Below are 24,947 nucleotides of genomic sequence, written 5' to 3'. Positions count from 1 at the left end.
CTTGATAATTTATATGCATCCCATGCATTTTTTTTCTCTGTTACGAGTCTCATTAGTTCATTTGACAACCATTTAGTCCTAAACCTTGAACAATATTTCTTAATAGGTATGAAACTTTTAGTAGCATCCACGATTAATTCCTTGAATGCTTACCACTTAGAATTTACTGTTGATAACATCGTCAGTTGATCCCACTGTACAGAATTTAAAAATTGTCGGAGACCACTGTACTCGCCTTTACGGAAGCAAAAACCCTTTCCTTTACCCCTGATGGTAATTAAATCTTTAAGTAAATCCCACGTCAGTACACTGTGATCACTGCCACCTAGTGGTTCCTTTATCTGCAAATTCTTAATACACGAATGATCACTGCTGATAACCAGATCAAGAGTATTACTTTCTCTGGTTGCCTCTCGAACATGCTGCTGCAGAAAACAATCATCCAATAAATGCACAAAAGTCTGACTAGTGTGTGATACCCAACCCACAAGTTCCAGTCAATATCTGGGAAGTTAAAATCCCCCATTATAAGACATTCGATTTACTAGCCCACTCTATTTCTCTGTACAATTGTTCATTGTACTCATTCGAGTCATTAGGCCTATAACACACTCCTACTCTTATTTTTGCTTTCACAGTGCTTATGTCACACCAAACTGACTCAACAGTGCACTGTTCATCTATATCAACTGGATGCACTTCTTTTGATTTTATGTTTTTCTTAATTAACAGCATAACACCTCCTCCCTTCCTATCCTGTCTATCCTTTCTGTACACATTGTACTCCCCAAATTCAAGTTCGGCATTCCTTATATCAGTGTGACACCATGTCTCTGATATCCCAACAATATCCGCCTTTGATGTCTTGACCAACACTTCAAATTCATCAAATTTATTTACTATACTTCTAGCATTGGTATACATGCAAGTATACATGCATCTATTCTTATTCTTAGTTACTCTGACACATCCACTAACACTTAGTTACATCTAACATCTATGAGAGCTTCCTTGGACTCAGGGGAGGTACCCATAGACTGGAAATGTGCAAATGTGACCCCAATTCACAAAGGAGGATCAAAGGCTGACACAAGTAATTATAGACCTGTGAGCTTAACTTCTGTTCCAGGAAAATTAATGGAGGCACTGGTTAAAGAAGCACTGCAGGATCATTTAGACAAGACTTCAGTTATAGCTCAGACACAGCATGGTTTTGTTAAGGGGAAGTCTTGCCTGACCAACTTGATTGGATACTATGATGCAGTCACAAAAGAACTGGATGCAGGGAATAACTTTGATATTATATACTTGGATCTTAGAAAGGCTTTTGATACTGTTGCACATGGAAGACTGCTACACAAATTGGAGCAGTGTGACATTGGAGGTAAATTGCTGCTATGGATAAAGGGGTGGTTGAGGGGGAGAAGACAGAGAGTGGTAATCAATGGACACTGCTCATCGTGGACTGATGTTATTAGTGGAGTCCCTCAGGGCTCAGTGTTGGGTCCATTATTGTTTTTTGTATTTATAAATGATATTGATGATGGTATACCGGGCTTAATGTCCAAGTTTGCAGACGATACAAAGGTTGGCAGGGTTATCAAGGACACTACTGACACTATGCTGCTGCAACAGGATCTGGAAAGGTTGAGCAGATGGGCTGAGAGGTGGCAAATGAAGTTTAACATTGACAAATGTAAAGTACTACACATGGGAAACAGCAACCCCAGAGCAACGTATCAACTCTGTGGTACTACACTGACAGTGGTAGAGAATGAAAGGGACTTGGGGGTGGTTGTGCAGGCAGATATGAAGTTCTCTGAGCAGTGCAGACGGGCTGCAAGAGTAGCTCATGGAGTATTGTCAATGATATACAGGAATTTTTCCAGCAGGGATAAGGAGGTGATTATTCCATTGTATAAGGCGATGGTCAGGCCACACCTAGAGTACTGTATACAGGTCTGGAGGCCTCATTTCAAGAAGGATGTAGAGCTGCTGGAACGAGTACAGAGAAGGGCAACAAGATTAGTGAATGGAACAAAGGGGTGCGCTTACGAAGAAAGGCTGAAGTTTTGCAAATTACAGTGTCTGGAGACTAGGCACCAGCGAGGTGATCTGATAGAGGTGTATAAAGCCTTGAATGGTTTAAGCATGCTCAATGCTGATGGGATTCTTCCTCTAGCTCAGAAAAATCACCTGAGAGGGCATAAATTCAAATTGAGGAAAGACAGATGTAGGATAGACGTGTGGAAATTTGCCTTTAGCCAGCGGGTGGTTGGTGGAACAGACTTCCATCCCTTGTGGTGGAGGTTGATAGCCTAAATAAGTTTAAGGCTCAGCTGGACAGGTATTTTGAACGAACAGAGGGGTGAAGTGGAAGTGGGTTTTTTTTTTTTTTTTTTGGCTGATGCTGCATAAGCTTGCTTTCTTGCATCAAATGCCTCTACTAATGCTAATGCTAACACATATACCCACCTGTTTCACGATGACTGCCACCCGCCCCTGAAACCCCCAACACCCCTTGCTCCAGGTCGCTACTTATTCTAATAGAAGTTATGCAAGAATCACCTTCACCTCTGCCTACGGCTACTGTTAAACTGTTAGTCCTTGTATCCCCCCAAGCAATCAGTTTTCCGACCCACCCAACACTGCCTCGATAGCATCAGCAAATATTCTTGCACCCTTTCTATTTAAGTGTATCCCATCCCTGTAGAAGCAGTCTCTCCTGTTAACAAGTACAGTCCAGGCTGATAAAAATTCTATCCCTTGAGCCTTGCACAATCTTTCCAGGGCCGAATTGATCGACAAGGCTCTCATCATATACTCCCTCCTATCGTGTCTGGGCAGAATTGCAGACACTTTCAAATTCAACCCTAAAATCAAGGTTGCCCTTAACAAATCCATGCTGTGAATGCAGTTTATCTGCCTTCCTCGTGTTCCTACATTGCTTCTTTAATCAGTGATTCTATTCCTTGGAGCAGAAGTCAAGCTAATAGGTCTCTAATTAATCATATCAATCTTTGATCCGCCCTCTGTGAATTGGGCATACATTAATGCATCTTCAATCCATAAGGGCTTCTCCTCAATCCAAAGATGCTCTCATAATTATGGCTATAGGATTGCTCACCTCTTTTTCTGCTTTCTTTAATGTAATTGAATATAGACGTAATCCATCCCAGGTGCCTTTTTTACGTTTAGCTTGAACAGTTTCTCTTCTTTTCCTCTGTTATCAAAAAATCATTCAGCTCCCTATTAGAATTTTACGCACTTTTGCACATTTACACATTTTACACATTCCCAACCCAAAAATATTCTTCAGGTGAGAATGTAAATGCAAATATCTATTCAGTTTGTCTACAACCTGAGCAGGATCATCAACAGTTTAACCCATTCATTTCTAGTGGATCAATGTGATTCATTCTCTTCCTTCTAGTATTTATGTAAGTAAAGAAGTCGTTGCTGCTTGACATGTCTGTTTCTTTTAATACTTCAAGGACATCAACCGTATTCTTCAATTCTTCATGCCCTCATATAAGCCCATAAAAATGCTGAATTTGTGTAACTCCATCATGCTGTTTGTAAAAAAAAAAAAAAAAGTATCCCCTCTGGCTGTATCATGTCCTGCTAAAGGAAGCTTTGCAAAGAGGGAACAAGTGAAGAGCATAATATAATTCTGATTTGTAGGAAACCTGTCCTCAGCAGTTCTTCCCTGAACCAAAGCATTCCTGCTACTTTGAACTCTTTGATGCTTTGCTGCTCTAGTCTAAGGCATGATTTTAGTCTAAGTTTAATTTAAAAATAAAACATGGAACTAAGAGAAATGATAATGCTACACTAATTCTGTTTATTTTACAGCAGTGCAAATTACATTATTTTAAATGACATTTGTATTGCTCTAAAATTTATAGTTTATGTACATAATAAAAACACTTCTGCTATTGATAATAACATCCTTGCAGAACTACATATTTTTATACGTAGTTCTGCAAGTAGCATCTGCAACCATCAAGTAGCATCTGTAGTTCTGCAACCATCAAGTAACACCTATATCAATACTGTGTCAATGGCAGAATTCAAACATTTTGGTCCTTGAGGTTGTTGCAGACATTCTCTTAGGTATGACAAACTGAGACTTGCTACCTGGGAGTCTAAGATACTGATGGGACTGATATTCAGGTATGTCACCTGAATCAAGTGGACTGAATTTCGATAAAGTCTAATCAGTTTGTGACAACCAAATCCTCTGGTTGGATCTTCATGATGGTGGAATTGTTAGTACCCCTGGTTATGACACCCTTGTGTAAGTCCTGTAATATGGCAAGTATACCGGAGTCACCGCTGGTATATGACGAAACAGGTGCGAACCAGCATAAGTAGGGGTCAAGTTGTTGTTTCCATACCACACAGAGGAATTTCGCCCCTCTCTGTGTTACCAGGCAATACTAGGTATAGATCACTCTCGTCAACTAGTGCGATACCACTTTGCTTATTGGAGGCTTGAAATTATAAAAACCATGTTTAGTATCCAAAGCAAAGCTCTCGCACTCGCCCATCTCTTCCATCATGCAGTTATCATTAATGTCTTTCGAGGTTATGATGGGCATCAAGGCAAGATCTCATCTTCCTTACGTTATGAGGGTACTGCTCTAAAACAGTGTTTGCCAGCTGGCCTCTAGATATTTCACCAGACCGAACCTGTTTGTAACTCTCTAAGAGGCACCCAGATCAGCTGATTTATAATCTCACTGCCTCTACTCTCTCTCTCTCAAGCGGAAATGGGGGAAACCCCTGGTGCCATCAGACAACTAGCATACAACACACTGCCTCTACTCTCTGAGATGGTGACTGGAGAGAGCCCAAGTAATATGTATGCAAGGGGCATTGTCAAAGCTACATTATGTCAAAAAGTTATTATTGTTATTATTAGCCATATGGTGCAAGGAAGTCTGAGGCTTATGCTGCACCATCCAAAAAAAAATTTCTGAATAACCCTGAGAGAGAGAGAGAGAGAGAGAGAGAGAGAGAGAGAGAGAGAGAGAGAGAGAGAGAGAGAGAGAAAGAGAGAGAGAGAACAAGAGTCAAAAGTAGAAGGGAATCACCAAGAATAGAAGAATGATGATATTCAGCTCAGGACCCTAGGTGTGCCAAGCCCATACTCACCAGATGTGAGCCCCTGGGGTTCATTGGATATATTCTTGCTTGTGTGTGTGTAAAATTTAAAAAATTAATTACTTCATACAACATGTCCCCCTACTCACCTTTTCTTTACTACTGAAAACATAATGAATAGTCAAACTAATAGAACAAATTAATCAGCAAAAAGATCTAAACCTATACATTTCCTCATTCATTTCACAAATATATGTGGTCTCAGTTCCAATCTCAGTGATGTCAATTTCCACTTATAGTCTGGCGGAATCCCAGTTATCGGTTGATTCAACCACTGCTCATCTCAGTTGTCCTAATTATTTGCTGTGTGATTCCTTTCACTTCAAAGGTTGTATTGTGCAGGTGTTCACTCTGATATTCCCTGTAAGAGACTTAGTAATTTTGAATCTCCTCTTTTTGATCTGCTGTGCCTTAAAATCTCTCTACCCCATTCTGTCAGATTAATCTGTTGTCTCTACTGATCTCCCAGTTCCATTAATCGTGGAACTCTTTGAAGTTCAGTTTTCTACAATCTAATTTTCCTAACAGCAAGGTAACTTTCCTTGCCATTAATTTTAACATCTGACTTCAGTTTTTTAGTCAAACAGATGCAGCTGTTGAGATGCTGCAGCTTTTCCAATTACTAAAGGCCACGCACAGATTGTTCATTTATCAAACAGAATACCAAAAAATCCTACACATTCGAGGTGAATGGTCCTCTAGGCAACTCAGATCACAAATTAGTGATTGTTTCTTCTCCAATGGAGCCTTTCTTTCATGACCATTCTCAGCCTCGTTTTGTTTAGAATTACAAGAATGCAAAATGGTATGATATGAGAGATTGCTAGTCTTCTTTTCCTTAGTTGGATTACTGTTTTAAAGCTTCTGATGTCAATGTTTACTCAGATCAGTAACTGAAATTATTCTTGTAGTGATGAAATCCTTTATTCCACATTCCTTAAAAACTCATCTTTTATCTTAACCTTTGTTTTTCCAATAAATGTGCTAAGGCTGTTTAAGATGTAGCATTAGCATTAGTAGGGCATATGATGCAAGAAAGTAAGCTTATATAGCATCAGCCAAAATAAAAAAAAACCACCCTTCCCATTTTACCCCTCCATTCACTCCAAATATATGTCTAGTTTTGTCTTGAACATATTTAAGTTACTGACCTCCACTACAACAGATGGAAGTTTGTTCCAGCAATCAACCACCTGCTGGCTAAAGGCAAATTTCCACACATCTAATCTTACAATTGACTTTCTCAATTTGAATTTATGCCCCTCATGTGAGTAAGCTGAGCAAGAGGAAGAATACCATTAGAATTGAGCTTGCTCAATCTATTCAAGGCCTTATACACCTCAGTTAGATCACCTTGCAGATGCCTAGTGCCTGCAAATTGCAGGCACTGCAATTTGCAGAACTTAAGCCTTTCTTGGTAACACCAACCCTTTGTTCCACTCACCAATCTCGTTCCCCTTCTCTGTACTCATTCCAACAGCTCTGCATCTTTCCTAAAATGAGGCCTCCAGACCTGTACAGGTCTGGAGGCCTCCAGACCTGTACACAGTGCTAAAGTTGTGCCTGACCATTGCATTATACAAGGGTTCAATCACCCCCACTTATCCCTACTAGCAAAATTCCTGTATATCACTGACAAAACACCATGAGCTACTCTTGTAGACCATCTGCACTGCTCAGAAAACTTCATATCTGACACAATTACCCCCAGGTCCTTTTCATTCTCCACTACACTGAGTGTGGTACTCAGTTGATATGTTACTCTGGGGTTACCATATAATACTTTACAAACTTTACATACATAAAAAAATACTTTACATTTTTCAATGTTAAACTTCAGTTGCCACCTCTCAGCCCATCTGCTCAACTTTTCCAGATCCTGTTGCAGTAGCGTACTATCATTACTGTCATTAACAACCCTGCCAACCTTCGTATCATCTGCAAACTTAGATATTAACCCTTATACACCTTCATCATTATCATTGATAAATACCAAAAACAACAATGGGCCCAACACCGAACCCTGGGGGACTTCACTAATAACTTTAGTTCATGAAGAGCAGTGTCCATTGATAACCACTCTCTGTCTCCACCCACTCAACCATCCTTTTATCCATTGTAGCTGCTCCAATTTGTACAGTAGTTTCCATGTGCCACAGTATCAAAAGCTTTTCTAAAATTCAAGTATTTGATATCAAAATTATTCTTTGTGACCACACCATAGTATCCAATCAAATTTTTCAGATAAGACTTCTCCTTAACAAACCCATGCTCTGTCTGAACTATAACTGCAGTCTTGTTTAGATGATCCTACATCACTTCCTTAACCAGTGACTCCATTATTTTCCCTGGAACAGAAGTTAGACTAACAGGTCTGTAATTACCCATGTCACCCTTTGATCCCTCCCTTTGTGAATTGGGGACACATTTGCACATCTCCAGTCCACGGGGACCCCCTGAGTCCAAGTAAGCTTTCATAATTATGGCTAAGGGTTTGCTTACTTCCTTTGCTGCCTCCTTTAATATAACTGGATCGATCCAATCCATCCCAGGTGCCTTCCTTATGTTTAACTTCAAAAATTTCTCCTCCACTTTGCTCTCAGTTATTACAAAATCACTTAGCTCTCTGTTTAGAGTTTGATAAATATCCTACCCTCTCCTCCTTGAATAACTCCTCATGTATGAATGTAGATGCAAAATACTCATTTAGTTTGGCAGCTATCTGAGAATGATCATCTACAGTTAAACCATTGATATCAAGTGGACCAATCTGATTCATCCCCTTCCTTTTAGAGTTTATATAAGTAAAGAAGTCTTTGCTGTTTTTCTTTGCATTATTTGCCAAAGATTTCTCATAATCTGCCTTCACCTGCCTAACTTCCATTGTGACTTGATTACTGACTAACTTATATCTGCCATAATCTTCTGTGTTGCCTGATAATTTATATGCATCCCATGCATTTTTCTTCTCTGCCATGAGCCGCATTAATTCATCTGATATCCATTTAGGCCTTAAACCTTGAACAGTATTTCTTAGTTGGTATGAAAAGCCTAGTTCCCTCCAAGATTAAGTCCCTGAAGGCTTCCCATTTAGAATTCACCATTGGTAACATCATCAGTTGATCCCATTGTATAGAACTTAAAAACTCTCTGAGACCACTGTACTCACTTCTACGGAAGCGCGGATTGCTTATTGTACTCCACGGATTGATTATTGTACTCATCAGATTCATTAGGCGTATAACACACACCACACCTACTCTCATTTTTCCTTTACCAGTGCTTATGTCACACCACACTTAATCAACATTGCATTGTCCACCAATGTCAATTGGATGCACATCCTTAGATTTTATGTGATTCTTAACTAACAGCATAACCCTTCCTCCCTTCCTGTCCTGTCTATCCTTTCTGTACACATTGTACTCCCCAGATTCCAATTCTGCACTGATTATATCCATGTGGCACCACGTCTCTGATATCCCAACAATATCCACTTTTGATATCTTGACCAGCACTTTAAATTCATCAAATTTATTTACTATAATCCTAGCATTGGTGTACATGCAAGTATACATACACCTATTCTTTTCTTAGTTACCCTAACACAACCCATGTATTTACTTGTTCCCTGATGACTGTATTGTAACTGGCTTACATTCAAATCTCTAGGTATATTTTCATCCTACAACAAAGCTTTCAACTGTTGTAAAGCAGTTATTAACCAGTCCAAAACAACAGGTCTTGAGTAGGTTAATAATAGAAAACTTGGTTCTTGGCCAAACAGTAGTTGAGCATTCTGATGTCTTGCCAAAACTACTGGCTGCAACTTTTGTTCATCTGTATTTCTGCCTCTATTAAAATCTAATGGTTCTATTGCCACCTCAGCTAAAAATAAAGCTGTCCTGCTAGCATCTTACTTTTCTTCTAATTCTTGTATTGATGATCTTGGTAAACCATCCCTTACCATTCCCAGTACACTCTATCCAATGTTTCCTGTGGTCTTCTGTCAAAAAGATGGCAGAAAAATTCATTACAATCTTGATGCCAAGAAAGTTCCATTTCTTAATGGTATTTCTCAACTTGCTCTCAAATCCTATGCTCCTTTGCTTACTCCTTTTTTTTGTTTCGCCTCTTTACCCTTTCTTATTCCACTGGCATTTTTATTTCTACTTACATATTTGCTCATATCCAGCCAGTTCCTAAAAAGGTCAACAATTTCCTCTTATCCAGTTTTTTTAGCATTGTGCTCACTTCTCTTTCTAGAGTAATGGAGAAATCCATTAACTTCCAACTCCTAAACTTTCTTGAAACCTTCCATCTGATCATGATTGCCAGTATGGATTCCATTGGTGTCAATCCACTGGTGATAAATTGGATTATGTTACCCATCTGTGGACAAATTCAATGGAAATGTTTGGTGAAACTTAAGCCATTGCTCTTGACGATTCAAAGACTTTTGATCATATTTGGCATAAAAGTGTTTTAAATAAGTGTCCATCTTATGGATTGCCAATTTTTTTTTGTAATTCAGTATCCAGTTTTCTCTCTGACCACTCACTGCAGGTGATGGCAGATAGCCCTCTGTCTTCTTGGCTAATGCTGGTGTTCCTCAAGGTTCAGTTCTTTCTCCCACTCTTTTTATCTTGTGTATTAATGACCTTCTTCCATTGACTGGAAATCCTATCCATAGTTTTTCTGATAATAGAACATTGCATTCCATCTCCCAGTGTGAGAAACCTTGCCCTGCACAAACAGCTTCAACTTCTGGAATATTCTCTATCTTTTCCTTTAATGCTGATTTCCAGGTAATTCTCCCACGGGAAAAAGATATTTAATTTCAATTCTTCTAAAACTCAGTCCTGTCATATATCTTGAAAAAAAAAAAAAGAAAGATTCTTCTTCTCCTATGCTCATCTTTTATGACACTCCTATGATTCCTAGAGAAGCTCACATATCTGTTAGGATTACCCTGACTTCTAATCTCCCTTGGCATAAGCACATCACAAATATTGCTTCTTCTGCATCTAAGAAACTGGGGTTTTTTTTTTCTTTTGCTGTCAGTGTTACTTTTCCTTCTAAACTGATACTCATTCTATAAAAATCTATTATCTGCCCCATGGAATATTGTTTCTACATCTGGAGTGGTTCCCTCTCTCAGTATTCTAGACTCCATTCAAAACAGGGTAGTTAGGTTAATTAATCCATCTCTTACAAAGTCCCTCCACTCTCTATCTTATAGACATTCTGTTTTTTCTGCAATCCATTTCTATAGATATTTCCATGGGCACTGTTTTTCTGAATTATACCACAAACTCTCTGCATCCTTTTACTGTCCAACTTCGAACTCACAAATCTAACTTTTCTTCTTTTTCATTTATTCTTTTAACTTCTATTTTTTTTCTGGAGCAACCTTCCTTCACATGTATTTCCTGAAAATTACAATCTACAGAAATTCAAGTCTAATGTCAACAGGTATCTTATTTCATATTCTCAACCTTCCATGAGTATGGTACTAAGTGCTCTAGGTTATAATACCTTTCATGTTTGGGGTTTCCATTAAAAAAACCAAAAAAAAAAAAAAAACCATTCTTATGTCAATACAACACAATGGAGGCAGAAGTCAACTTTGGTTAGAAGGCTAAGTAAAGAACATATTCACCAACTTAATCAAGTAAATGCAAGTAACCACAGTACTAATTTTTTTAAACAAAAAAAATTAATGAATTTTAAATTAATTTAAATTAATTAATTTTAAAAATTAATTTTAAATAATAAAAAAGTCCCACATCACAGCTCTCAAAAAAATAATCCAGTACATTGGGGCATCATTATGTCCTGGTTTATCCTCTATCACATCCCAAACATGATCTTTATATGTGCCTCCAGTTAACTCCATTGGATTAACTACAGGGATTAGATCAAGTGTCTTGGTAGACGAATTTTTGTTTCCTTAATATGTTTCTTGTAAATTTAATTTCTGTAATTTTGTAGTAAATTTAATTTCAACAGTTTTGTGAAAATAATTTTTACAATATTTTGTAAATTTAATCCTTATCATTTCTAAGTATTTCTGCTAAGTTACATTCTTTTTAGAAACTTCAGTAAGCTAATTTTTAACTTCAGTAGTAGATAAAATTTGGTAACAGTTGACTGCTTTATATTTTGTTAATTTAAATTCTGTGCTATTTTCTTGGTCCAAATCTTACCTAAATAATGGTTGTTACAAGATTCACTTTCAATACTTCATCTGAGGTTAACATGACTTAGGCAGAAATTGCCACAGGCAATTTTCGGTGTGAATCATGAGTTTATTTTTGTATAGCCTTTTCCATGTATTCTAAAGCCAGTCTACTAAACAAACCAAGTTAAACTGACAATTCTTTCCTTTGCACCCAATGTAATAAGTTCATCGATCTCAATTAAAACTCAGTGCATTATTAGATGAATTTGAGTTACTGAAGAAACTAGTACTTGCCCTACAGAAAAACAAAACTAGGTGCTATATCATTCAGATTCAAGTAACTAGTGACCTGCCGCATAATGCACTCCTAATTTGGGCACTGAACAGAAAAGTCAAGTGCATACTGCTCTGGTTCAAGATTTAGTTTTACTGGGAGACTCTGTTGTCAAGAAATGGATATCATTTTTTGTAATAATAGGTGGACTAGAACCAGGGTATATTTCCTGGGAGCAACATTTGATTATGTTATTAACTCTCTTTATCCTCTCCCCCTGAAAATCTGACAGACTATCCGATTTTAAAGGGGAGAGGGTAAAGATATCATTATTATTCATGTGGGGACTAATGATAATAAATGAACACAGGCTGACAATTTGTTGATTAAATATAGAACTATGCTGTGAATTAGGCTAGAATGTGTATGTGTTTGCAATTCTGCCCAGTCACAATAGGAGGGATTATATACTGAAAGCCTTGTGGATTAACTCTGAACTTGAGGGACTCTGCAAGGCTTTGGAGCCTACACTTGTAGGTAGAAGGAATCTATTTTGTAGAGATGGGATTCATTTGAACAAAGGTGGTGCAAGAGTTTTTGCCAATTTCATTATAAGGTTTGGGGGAACTGCTAGTTAGACAGACTAGTCAGGGGTTATATAGACACTCATTTATCTGACGATATGAGTCGAAGTAATGCTCACACACACACATACACACACCAAGAATTCTAGTTTGTTGCCACAATAACCAGCACTGGCAAGAGAGTAGTGATGTTTCAAACAAAGGGAAATCCATGCTAGGAAAATGAGCTTCTAGACTAGAAGTAATATAACTTTGTGGGATGTGTTAGTGTGGTAAACTATAAAAGAATATTTAACCTTAACAATAAATTCAAGTGTTGTCAATAAAATGAGTAAATTCAAGCTCCTGGTTAGGACAACTAACGCTGTATTCAGGAAACATGGGGAAGATAGAAGGGGTGGTAGGGTCATGCTTCTTATTGAAAGCAGCCTGAGTACAAAAAGAGATTTTGCAGATTCAGAAGTTATGCATGTTAGCACATCTAGTGTGGTGTAAGTTAATTGGAAGCAAAGTTATAATGAGAATGGGTGTAATTTAAAGACCAGAAGATTGAAGAGTATGACAAGAATCTACAAGCAGATGGAATGGGTTAGCAAATGTGAGTGTCTGCAGTAGGTTGGATTTAAATTGCTTAATTAATGTGTGTTATTTGGAAGCGATAATGTTCAACAGTGCAATAATGGTCATAATGTTCAACAAATTTTGCTTTTACAATGAGTTGTGCTGGTATTGCGTTACTTTCAAAACATTTGCTTTAAACTAGTGTAGTTATCTCCCTAGAAATATAGAATGGTATTTGTTTATTTTCCATATTCTTCATGTTCAACTATTTTTGTCCCCAGGTTTGAAGATATATATATATAGAGGCACCTCCATAGCCAGGTGGGCAGGAGCAGCAGTGCGTAGCACACGCTTCTTGATTAGACTGGGTTTCGAGCCCGTGACCACCAAATATGGAAGATGCAGAAAAGTCAGCGAATGACCACCACATATCCCCGGAGCAATATGGCCTTAGTTGCTAATGCTCCTAAAAACCTAACAACAACAACAACAAATATTTATATATATTGGCTGGGCCATATAGCTTTTGCTATATTAAATATTAAAAGTTAAGTTCACTATTGTGATTTTAATAAGTTTCTGATTAGCTGGTTGGATTTTTTCCAATTAAATATTCAGCATTATCCTCCAACTTTTGTATTGGTGCTATAGCGAGACTAGATTGTTGAAATCCAGTGCATTATCTTCATCCTCTGATAGAGAAATGCAAAATCTAGTCTTTTTTGTTTTATTAATTCTTTTCCTTATAAATTTAAAAATCCACAAACACTTTCTTGTATAATTATGACTTCAATTTGATACATTATTGGATTACTTAAATATTTTTTTAGTGGCACCAGCATTTTGTCTTTTTTCATACAAACAAAACTTTAGTCCTTTAATAATTAATTACTTAAATAGCTGTCAATTTTATTAAAAAATTTAAATAAATGCAGAAGGGCTTCTTCTGTACACCCAACATTTTTCTTTAGGAGGCTAAGGATCACTCGCTGCTCTGTTCTTGAGAAAATTACTCCTTTTTTTTTTTTTTTTTTTTTTTCATTGAGTATTTTTTGGGAGACTAAAGTCTGCTGACAGTCACTACCCCTAGGTGCACCCCTGGCTCCTTCACTAATTAGCAAGCTGGAATCTCTTTGACTGTGCTTTGACTTTGAGTCTCATTTGATGTAAAATTTCAGATAGCTTTTTAACAAAAAAAAATAATAAAATAAAATAAATAAGTAAAATGTTTTTAGTTTCTACTTTGGTGATTTACTACGAACTAAAATGATGCTTTGCACTAACTTGTTCAACTAGTAAATTTCCTGTAGTCTTAGGCTTTCAGCCTTAAACCTCTTTTTAGTAAAATGTTTTTTTATACTCTGGCATTACCACATAGATCAGAGAGGTTAATAACTAGTTATTTTAAAAGAATATTATCATTAACTGTATTTTCTGGTCACATGGATTTGAATCATGGTCAGCTCATATGCATGTAGTGCTGCATTTCGTGCGTTGATCACACAGCTAATAGATGTATGATTTTTTTATTCCATTAAATCTGGAAAAATTTGGTTCAGATTTGGTTCAAATCTGATAAAACATTTTTGATGTAATATTTTATTTTTAAAAATCAGTTAAACATATGTTATAGACTATTCCCCCTAGTTTTTACAGTCTAGAATAAGATTGTCTTATTTTTAATGTAAATTAATAATTTTGCAAAATAAAATTTTTACTGGTGTTTTTTAAAATTATTTGATTATCTTGCAAATTGCACTCAATACATTTTTGAAATCTGACTTCAGTGTTCATTATCAGAAAATTTTAAAATTCTTCATGTCCACAAAAATCTCAGAATTTCAGTCATGACTTTTTTTTCTTTTTTTTGTTAGTCACAGTCTTGTGTCTTGTGTTAGTTACATTCCAGATTTTTAGGTGACAATTTAAGGAAAAAAGAAATATCAATATATGCTTTGTTTGTGGATAATAATAAAGATAGTTTGTTAGTAAGAAATTTTGCCCTTAACAGGTGGGATGCAATTATAAACAAAATAATGTTTGGGCAACAAGATTAGTGAATGGAACAAAGGGTTGTTCTTACGAAGAAAGGCTTAAGTTTTGCAAATTACAGAGTCTGGAGAATAGGCACCGGCGAGGTGATCTGATAGAGGTGTATAAGGCTTTGAATGGTTTGAGCATGCTCAATGCCAATGGGATTCTTCATCTTGCTCAGAATAATCACCTCAGAGGGCATAAATTCAAATTGAGGAAGGACGGATGTCGGATAGATGTGCGGAAATTTGCCTTTGGCCAGCGGGTGGTTGGTTGGTGGAACCGACTTCCATCACTTGTTGTTGAAGTTGATAGCCTAAACAAATTTAAAGCTCAACTGGACAGGTATTTCGAACGAACGGAGGGGTGAAATGGGAGTGGTGTGTGTTTTTTTTTTTTTTTTTTTTTTGGCTGATGCTGAATAAGCTTGCTTTCTTGCATCATATGCCTCTACTAATGCTAATGCTAATTCTAGCATCTCTCTCTCTCTGGCACCAATGAAATAGTCATTTTTCAATTTATATTGTATTTGTATTCCTAAAAAGTGGTATTAATTAAAAGCACATCAATTAAGAGCTAATTTTCCCATAAGAAATAATGCAAAAGGAGTTAAAAATAACATATTTTAACATGTCATTTTTAACATGTTAAAACATGTTATTTTTAACATGTTAAAACATGTTAAAAATGACAGATTTAACATGTCTTATGTTAAATCTGTCTGAACAAGTATTTTCCTTTCAATGAAACATTACCAGCCTTAGCCTGTTTGAAGACGGGCAGGCTTATCTCAGTCATCTAATCAGGATCTTTTTTATAACAATATCAGTTTTAAATAAAATATAGATGATATAATTAACCAAGTTTTCTTTGAAATAACATATAGCATTTCATATATATATATATATGAAATTCAAGGTGCCTCCGTAGCCAGGTGGGAAGGAGCAGCAGTGCGTAGCACACGCTTCTTGATTAGACCGGGGTTTAAGCCTGTCACCACCAAATACGGAGGATGCGGAAAGGTCAGGGAATGACCACCGCATATTCCCGGAGCAATATGGCCTTAGTTGCTAATGCTCCTAAAAATCAAAAACAACAACATATGAAATTCAGAGTTTAGTATGGTATCTTTCATGTCAGATTCCCACAATTTCAATTATAATTGAGAACTATCTTGTGTGAAATGGACTATAGGTACATCTTTGGAATTGTACCACTTTAATCCCCAAACAACAAGGCAGCCAACAGTGTACAGCAGAAAGTTTTCATTTTGAAAGAGTACTACAAAAATGGAAATTCTGTGATTACAGTATAGAGAAATTTCTATGGTTTACATAATGCATCAACGAAAAATATGGTTTGGAATTCAATTTAAGTAGTTCGAAAAATTAGGTGGCTTTTAAAATCAGTGAAAAGGACTTGTTGGGTGGCCATCCATATACATACCTGACATAGTTGAAGTTAGAACAAACATTATTAAAAAATATTAAGAAAAGTTTGCAGCATCTCTAAAAAAATATATGATTATCACTCTAACTATAAAATAGTTAGAATGAATATTCTTATGCCTGTTCTCTTTAAAGTAAAAAAAAGTTTTACTTTAAAGAGTCTCCTCTTTAAAGTAAAAAAATAAATAAATAACAAAAAAACTTGTAACAGTGTACATGAGTAGTGTTTCTGGTAGACTGCATGTCACAGTTAATAAGATGGCAACATTGGTTTATTAATATCTATGATTTAGATTAATTCTTGTTTTACTTCTGCAGTAGTAGAAAGCTTATGGAAAGCCAGCTAGCAGAATTTGATATACTGAACAGATAACTCAAATACCTGGATTTTGATTATTCATAAACTGATGAACCAACTTTTACATGTTTTTATTTTTAATATTTTTGAGTTAAAATATTTAGTATTTTAAAATCTTTTATAGTTCATTCCATGTGTGTGAAACTGACAAAGAACACCCAAAGTCAATAAGAAAATCAAAATCAGAGGTCTTACACATTCCTGCAAACAGTATTTCAGGTAACATTTTATTTAATTTTAATTAAGGAAGGCAATTACTGATATATAGAAATATTTTTACTGCAAACCATAAATATTTGTGAGAGATATAGCTTACCTTTCAAAAATTATCCAAACACATCAGTTTCACAATGACATCACTGCTGCTCACTTCAATAGCATATTGGCCCCCCTTCCCCTTTGACCACTATGACAACCCCACTCTCCTAGGTAGGTTTTCCACCAATGAACAATAGACTGAAGTGGGAATAGTCCCCCATTCCTCCTGCAGAACAGTTCTGATATGAGACTTGTTCATCAGTTCTTTACCCACCATTCCATTTCAGTCCATAGAATTGAAATAGCCAGTAGAGTGACATCCAACAATAACACCCCTCTTGAAATCAGTCAGCTTGGCTCGAAGTGCCATGATGAGAACAGTTAACTTCTGTGGCTTGTACACTTTCTCTATATACTGATTGATTTGAGTCACTTGTTTATCCTGGTAGGTCTAATGAACTATGAAAACAGGGGTGTCTGGATACTTTTTTTGGAGGATAGTGTATCTTTCTGAAAAACCGTGCATGGGCTGTGTTCATAACCCTAACACAGCTCATGTATTTGCTTATTCCATGAGTATTCCCAGTAAGCTGCTGCACGTTCCAATACAAGTATGCAAGAATCATTTACACTTCTGCCTGCAGCTGCTGTTAATCTATTAGTCTGTTTATCATTCACTCCCCCCCTTCCCCAAGCTATCAGTTTAACTGACTATTCAACAAGTTCTGGTGATTCTAACAATAATCATAATGAATAACAATAATGAAGATCTTCTTCAATCCACACGCTGTAGCTTTGATTCCAGATCCCCATATAGTCACCCATATGGACTTACATGGTGTTCATAAGAAACTAAAGAATTCCATTCAGTACATGACTTAGAAGGAAAGGCTGGTGATTCTAACAATAATCATGGCAATTTAAACTCAGTAGACAGGATCCATGGCACAAATTTTTATATAAATCCTGGTCTATAGGCAGGAGGACTTTCTTGATTGCAGTAGAAAATTCTGACTTTGCTATCCTTCTTTTGTTTCGATTGCACAGATTTCTTCAGTTTGGGCACTTATACTATTTCACACAAGTAATTCCCTACTTTCCAAGGACCCTATCAGAGTGAATGTCAGATTCAGAGCATCAATCTTGAACTAGCACAATGCAATAATAGTTACACAAGAAAACTTACAAAATATGCAGGCACAGTTTATAAATAAGTATAAATTTTCTGTAGTGCAATTTATATAGCACTCAAATATAAGAATTCAGATACCAGAATTCCAAGCATATTAAAGTGCAGAACATCCACAAATATGGCAACTGGTAAAAGAAATGTGTTCTTACAACTTTGAAATTAATCTAGAAATTTCAAAAGGCCCTTACTTGATCTGATAAAAATCATTCCCCCCCCCCAGAGCCTTGCAGATTCCCTCAAGTCTCAAGTTAACCTACAAGACTTTCAGCATATAATCCTTCTGATCATGCCTTGGCAAATTGCAGACACACACACATTCTGACCTAACTTGTGGCATTTTTTCATAGTCCTATATTTAATATCTTTAGTTCCCACATGAATAATAATTCTTATTTTACATCCCTTAAAATCTGACAATCTCTTGGTAACATCATCAATTGTTGCTCCTGGGAAACACACTCTGATTCTGAACCACCTATCTTTATTATAAAAAATGTTACCTGTTCCCTTGAAGTCAAGTGCAGACTGCTCTTTGATAAGAGCAGTTTTGAACAACGGAAATGCCCACAGGCATTTCCGTTGTTCAAAACGAGCCACAGAAGTTAACTGTTCTGAGAAGTTATCTCTTTCCGTTGTTCCATTGGGAGTCTCTAGACTTTGTAATGTAAGTGGATCCTGTAGCAACCATAATTTAAGTAAAATTTGAATTTTACAAAGATTACGAAATTTAAATTTACAGTAAATTATAGAATTTGTGTTAACAGAATATTCCAGAAATTAAACTGTTGACAAAACTTAAATCATTAAAGAAGTTAAATTTAAGCTACTGAACGAAAGTTATGAAATTCCTGCCAAATATTGATAACAAAGGTTATATGAATGTTAAGCTGTAGCTTTCCAAATACTTTACATATTTAAACTTACAATACACTACGGAATTTAAATTAACAGAGTATCACAGAAATTATACTGATGAAAAAACTTTTAACCATTAGTGAAATTAAATTTAAGCTACCCAATGAAAGTTACAAAGTTCCTGCCAAAATGTAAATGGCAAAGGCTATCTGAATATTAAAGCTGTAGCTTTCCAAATTCTTATCTAAATATAGAAATAAACTAACCTATGTGACCATGGGAATTCAAACTATATATTAACTACTGTTTAGTATATTAAAATTTAAAAAAAAACTAAAAATTATTTCAAAAACTATTCTGCAATGAAGATCTTCTTCAATCCACACGCTGTAGCTTTGATTCCAGATCCCCATATAGTGACCCATATGGACTTACATGGTGTTCATAAGAAACTAAAGAATTCCATTCAGTACATGACTTAGAAGGAAAGGCTGGAGAAATAAAAGGATTAATTTACATTAATCTGTTTATTAATATAACAGGTTACCTAATCAGGAGCTTCAGTTATTAGAAACACATTGGGAAATTTAAAATTGATTCAATTATCAGAAATTTTTTTTGTAAAAGTAAAGTTAAAAATTTTTTTCATTTTTTATTTAAATATATAGTAGATTAATTTGAAGTACAGGAACTCCCCGACTTATGAAAATTCGACTTTACGTAAGTTTTTACCGGCCAGTGCAAGCAAAAGATCGTGAAAACATATTTTGCATCCCGTAGAAATAAATGGAAGTATCATGAAAATATCATAATGTGAACCCAATAACGCATTGGGTTTTTTTTTTTTTTTTGTAATTCGTTCCAAGTCCTTGGAAGTTGAAAATTTCAACTTCTAAGGACTATTTATCTCTCTAAAAGGTCATATTCATATTTATAATGGAAATTGCACCACTCTTTAATCGTTATTATATGTTCCCGTTATAAGAATCAATTTTGAATGCCTTTGTGATATTTTTTTAAATGATGTTTCTGGAGGTCACGACCAAAAAACAATATGCACTTTCTGATTTATTGGGCTTTTCTGTTAGCGCATCTAATTATAAACGGGTAGTAAACTCAATCTTATTGCATCTGCGATAATACCGATAACTGCAATTGTGTGGGTTTTTACACTATTATGGTGCAATGTGTTCCCCTTCACTGAAATCTTCAATCAAATAAAAAACAAATTTTCAGAAACTTCTCTTCATTCCTATTTACGTATTACAATGATGAAGGGAAAGCGGCCAACGGAAAGTGCAAGTGGTGGTAGTGCCAGGAAATTAAACAAAATTGATTTAGAAATGAAGATGAAAATGATGAAGAAGTACGAAGCAGGACAAAGTTTGTCATCTATTGCAAGGGAATTAGGTTGTTGGGTTTTATTGGCGCATTAGCGACAGGGAATTAGGTCTCGCTGCTTCAACAGTGAATACTATTTCAAAAGACAGTGCACGTATAAAAGAACATATCAAAGGATCAACACATATCAAAGGATCAACACACTTAAGATCAGCAGTTATCACAAAACAGAGTTCAGGTGCTATATCGAAGATGGAACAGCTGTTAATAATATGGATGGAAAATCAGATTCAGAAGTGAGTGCCCCTGGTTCTAATGACCATTCAAGCAAAAGCAACAAGTATTTATAAAGATATTAAGGATAAGTATGGGTAACCCCCAACCCAAGTATGTGGCAAGCAACGGGTGGTTTAATAGGTTCAAGCATCGCACTGGTTTCCAAAACATTAAAGTATGCGGTGAAGTCGCTAGTGCCGATTCTGCAGCTGCAGAGAAATTTTGTGATGTGTTGAAAATAATTATTGATGAAGGCGGCTATTCAACGCAGCAAATTTTTAACGTTGACAAGACTGCTCTGTATTGGAAAAAAATTCCGGATCGAACATACATTGCCAAAGAGGAAAATACAATGTCAGGTTTAAAGATGTCAAAAGATAGGGCCACGCTCTTGCTTGGGGCTAATGCCGCAGGAGATTACAGATTAAAACTACTCCTTGTGTACCATTCTGGAAAGCCTTGTGCATTTAAGGGTATCAGTAAAGCCACCCTACCTGTGCATTTCCAATCAAACCAGAGAGTACGGATAACAGGTATTTCTCTCTCTCTTTGAGGATTGATTTAAATGTTGCTTCATTCCCGAGGTTGAAAAATATTGTAAAGACAATGACGCTCCTTTCAAGATTTTGCTCTTCTATTAGATAATGCTCCTGGACATCCTACATATATAGATGATTTCAATTCGAATGTGAGTGTCATATTTCTGCTGCCAAACACGACTTCACTCATCCAACCTTTGGATCAGGGTGTTATTTCAAATTTAAAAACATACTATTTGGCAAAACATTTACTCAGGCATTGTCTGCAGTAGACGATGAAAAAAATTTTACATTAAGAGACCTTTGGATATCTTACAATATTTACCATGCCATCTGAAACATTAATAAGGCCTGGGCGGAAATTACTAAAAGTTGTTTAAGTGGCGCATGGAAGAAAATATGCCCACAGCACATAAAAGGCTTTGAAGGATTTGAAAAAGACGAATCATTTGAAGAGGTTACAGATAAGATTGTAAAGGTTGCATAGCTACTTCAGTTAGAGATTGATGCCAAAGACATGGAGGAGTTAATAGAGGAAGAAGAGAACGAATTATCTAGCGAAGAACTTATTGAGTTGCAGGCAGCAATAGCAAAAGAAGAAAATGCTGACGAAGTTCAAAATTAACTAAATGAGGAGCTGAGACATTTTGTGAAATTGCATTGGCAATGGCGAGCTTTGAGAAGATGCATCCTGACAGCAAACGATTCTTAAAAGTTAACAGAGGGGTGAATGATATGCTTGCTTGCTACAAAGAAATCTACAATGAAAAGAAAAAAGCCACCATCCAGTCATCCATTAATATGTTCTTTCGTAAGGTTGAGCGGCTGACACCTTCTAAATCTCCACAGCCCTCAACCTCTATAGCAGTGTACTTACCATCTGAAGACATCGATTCTGGCAATGAAGCTCAAGAGGTAAAACGTACTGAGTTATACCTGTCTCCTCTCTTTTTTTTGTAATTTTATAATTTTTAAATTTTTTAAATTGCACACTTTTATCATTTTTCCTGTGCATGAGAAAAAAACTTAACCCCAGGGGCTCACACCTGATGAGTATGGGCTTGGCACACCCAGGGTCCTGAGCTGGATAACATCATTTTTCTCTTTTTTGGTGATTCCCTTCTACTTCTCTCTCTCTCTCTCTCTCTCTCTCTCTCTCTCTCTCTCTCTCTCTCTCTCTCTCTCTCTCTCTCTCTCTCTCTCTCTCTCTCTCAGGGTAACTCAGGAATTTTTTTTTGGCTGGTGCAGCATAAGCCTCAGGCTTCCTTGAACCATATAGCTAATAATAATAATAATTTAATAAATACAATAAATAATTCTATTTACATGTTCATCTAATATTTCTTTTTTTATTCAATAAATTCAGCGAGCACAGTTTGTGAGTGCTGCACAAGCATGGGGAAAATTCCGACTTGCATAGCGTTCAATGGAACGCAACCCTTGCATAAGTCGGGGAGTTCCTGTATATTTAATACAAGTTAATAACAATTATGAAAAAATATGTACATTTTGTCACTGAGAACATAAGATGAGATAGTGCATTATATATATATATATATATATATTTTTTTTTATTTCATTTTTCTCAGCCACACTTAAATCCTTATCATTAGTTTTACTTCAAAATTTTAAATGTATAAATTTAAATGAATTTTAATTTTTCACTAACTAAACATTGTAATATTTTATGCATTACAACTGAATAACAAAGGATTAGTCAAAAATTGTAGTGGATAAGTTTTAAAAAAAAAAACTCATTTTGAATGAGACTACTATCATTGCCAATCTAGGAGTAACCAAATGAGAGTATTACAGACTGTCCATTCATGGAATGGAGCCAGCAAATGGTAAACAAACAACTGGGTGATTTTCACTCGATCATTTCTCACAGATGGTTATGTAAATCATTGTGTTGAGAACCAGTAGAAGCAAATGTCTATTATACATACATACAGAATGTGCACATGCTACATTCTTGGATCATTTGGCCAATAAAATTAGAAAGGAAAAAATATACTGAAAAATACCAGATTATTAATCACTCTTTCATCCTTTACTATTCAGTAAACTGCAGTTATAATTCTAATAAGAGAAGAATTTTATACACTGTAACATAAAATATTCAGGTTTTCATGTTTTGATTCCATTGAATCAGCCACAAAATGGCTGATTCAATTAACTAGTGATTCTCCTAAGTGAAACTCATTATATGTGATACTACACTGCATAAAGCAGAAATATTAATTAACCTTATAAAATCAAGGTTACTGCACGTGTAATGCATGTCTTGTCACAATGTGGATCTTTAAAAGTAACTAAAGTAATTAAGTTGGGAATACTGGGACAAATTTTTATAAATTAAAATTTTCATGGGAGTAGGAAGAATGAAACTGATAGAGATATATAAATAGTCATGGAATATATAAATATTGCACGACTATTTATATATTACTAAGCCCATCTTTCCTCGCTCTTGCCATTACTCTTTCTACGCTTTGGAAATTTTTATGTAATTCACTTAGCTGCACTACTTCATGTTATATGTGTTTTTTTTTTTAATATTTCAGCCACTCATTTCTATTCTGTTTTTCACTTGAGGGCATTATTTTAATATATATATATGAGATGTGATTTAAAAGTTCATGTACTAACACAGTACACAAAGCAAAAGAGGTAAGCAAACCTTTAGCCATAATTATGAGGTGCATCCTTGGAATCAGGGGCAGTTGCTGTGGGTTGGAGTTGCACTAATGTATATCCCAGTTCACAAAGGAGGGATCATAGGGTGAAGTGAGTAATTAGAGACCAGAGAAAATAATGGCGTCACTGATTAAAGAATTAGTGCAGAACCATCTATATAGGAGTGTTGTTATATTTCAGTTACAGCATGATTTGTTAAGTGGTGTTCTTGTCTGAACAATCTGACTGAATACTGTGACACAGAACAAAAGAACTGAATACAAAAAATAATTTCGACATCATATACTTAGATTTCAGAAAAGTTTTTGATATTTTTCCACGTAAAAGACTGCCGTACAAATTGGAGCAATGTGGCATTAGGGCAAGTTACTGCTATGGTAAAAGGGATGACTGTGTGAGAGAAGACTGAGTTTGTTTATCAATGGGCACTGCTCTCCTTGAACTAATATCATTAGTGGAGTGCCTCAGGGTTCAGTACAGGGTGCATTGTTGTTTTCAATATTTATTAATGATATTGATGAAACTATCAGGCTTAATGTCTAAATTTGAAGGTGATACAAAGGTTGATAGTGTGGTTAGTAACAGTAGCCAGGTATTCTCCTGAACAAGATCTAGAAAATTAGGTGGATGGGCTGAGAAGTGGCAATTGAAATTTTGCATTGACAAATGCAGGATACTGTATATGGGTAGCAGTAATCCCAGAATAACATACCAACTGTGTGGTACCTCCTCATTGTAATGGAGAATGAAAAAAGACCAGGGGGTAATTGTATAGTCAGATATGAAGTTTTCCGAACAGTACAGATGGACTACTAAGACAGCTCATGTGGGTTTTGTATATGATATACAGCAATTTTGCCAGCAGGGCTAAGGACATGATTATCCCATTGTTGCTTATCATGTAAGGAAATAGTTAAGCCATATTTGGAAAGGGTGCTCTTTCCAAGAAAAGCTTCAGTCTGCAAATTGGTGTGGAGACTAGATACCTGTGCGGAGATCTGATTGAGGTGTTTAAGGCTTTGAGTGGATTGAGTAAGCTAAATGTTGGTGGCCTCCTTACTATTGCTCTGACAATACACATAAGGGTGGGAATACACTTAAATTGAGGAAGGATGGAGGCAGGATAGATATGTGAAAAATTGCCTTTAGCCAGAGGGCAATTGATTGGTGAAAC

General features: G+C 36.0%; 1 protein-coding gene across 1 annotated transcript in view; it reads left to right on the top strand.

Annotated features, from left to right (window-relative positions):
- The window catches only part of LOC150081900 (mitogen-activated protein kinase-binding protein 1-like), a 470,343-nt gene that overhangs the window by 345,054 nt on the left and 100,342 nt on the right, over positions 1–24,947 (top strand). Inside the window, exon 23 of the mRNA XM_090378972.1 lies at positions 16,737–16,831. Coding sequence (XP_090235098.1) covers positions 16,737–16,831 — 95 coding nt within the window. The remainder of the gene's footprint in view (positions 1–16,736; positions 16,832–24,947) is intronic.

The sequence above is a fragment of the Mastigoproctus giganteus genome, chromosome 8, assembly GCF_048544385.1.
Source record: "Mastigoproctus giganteus isolate SK-2022 chromosome 8, ASM4854438v1, whole genome shotgun sequence".
NCBI lineage: Eukaryota > Metazoa > Arthropoda > Arachnida > Uropygi > Thelyphonidae > Mastigoproctus > Mastigoproctus giganteus.
Note: the sequence above shows the minus strand (reverse complement) of the source record. Positions and strands in the feature narration are given on the sequence as shown.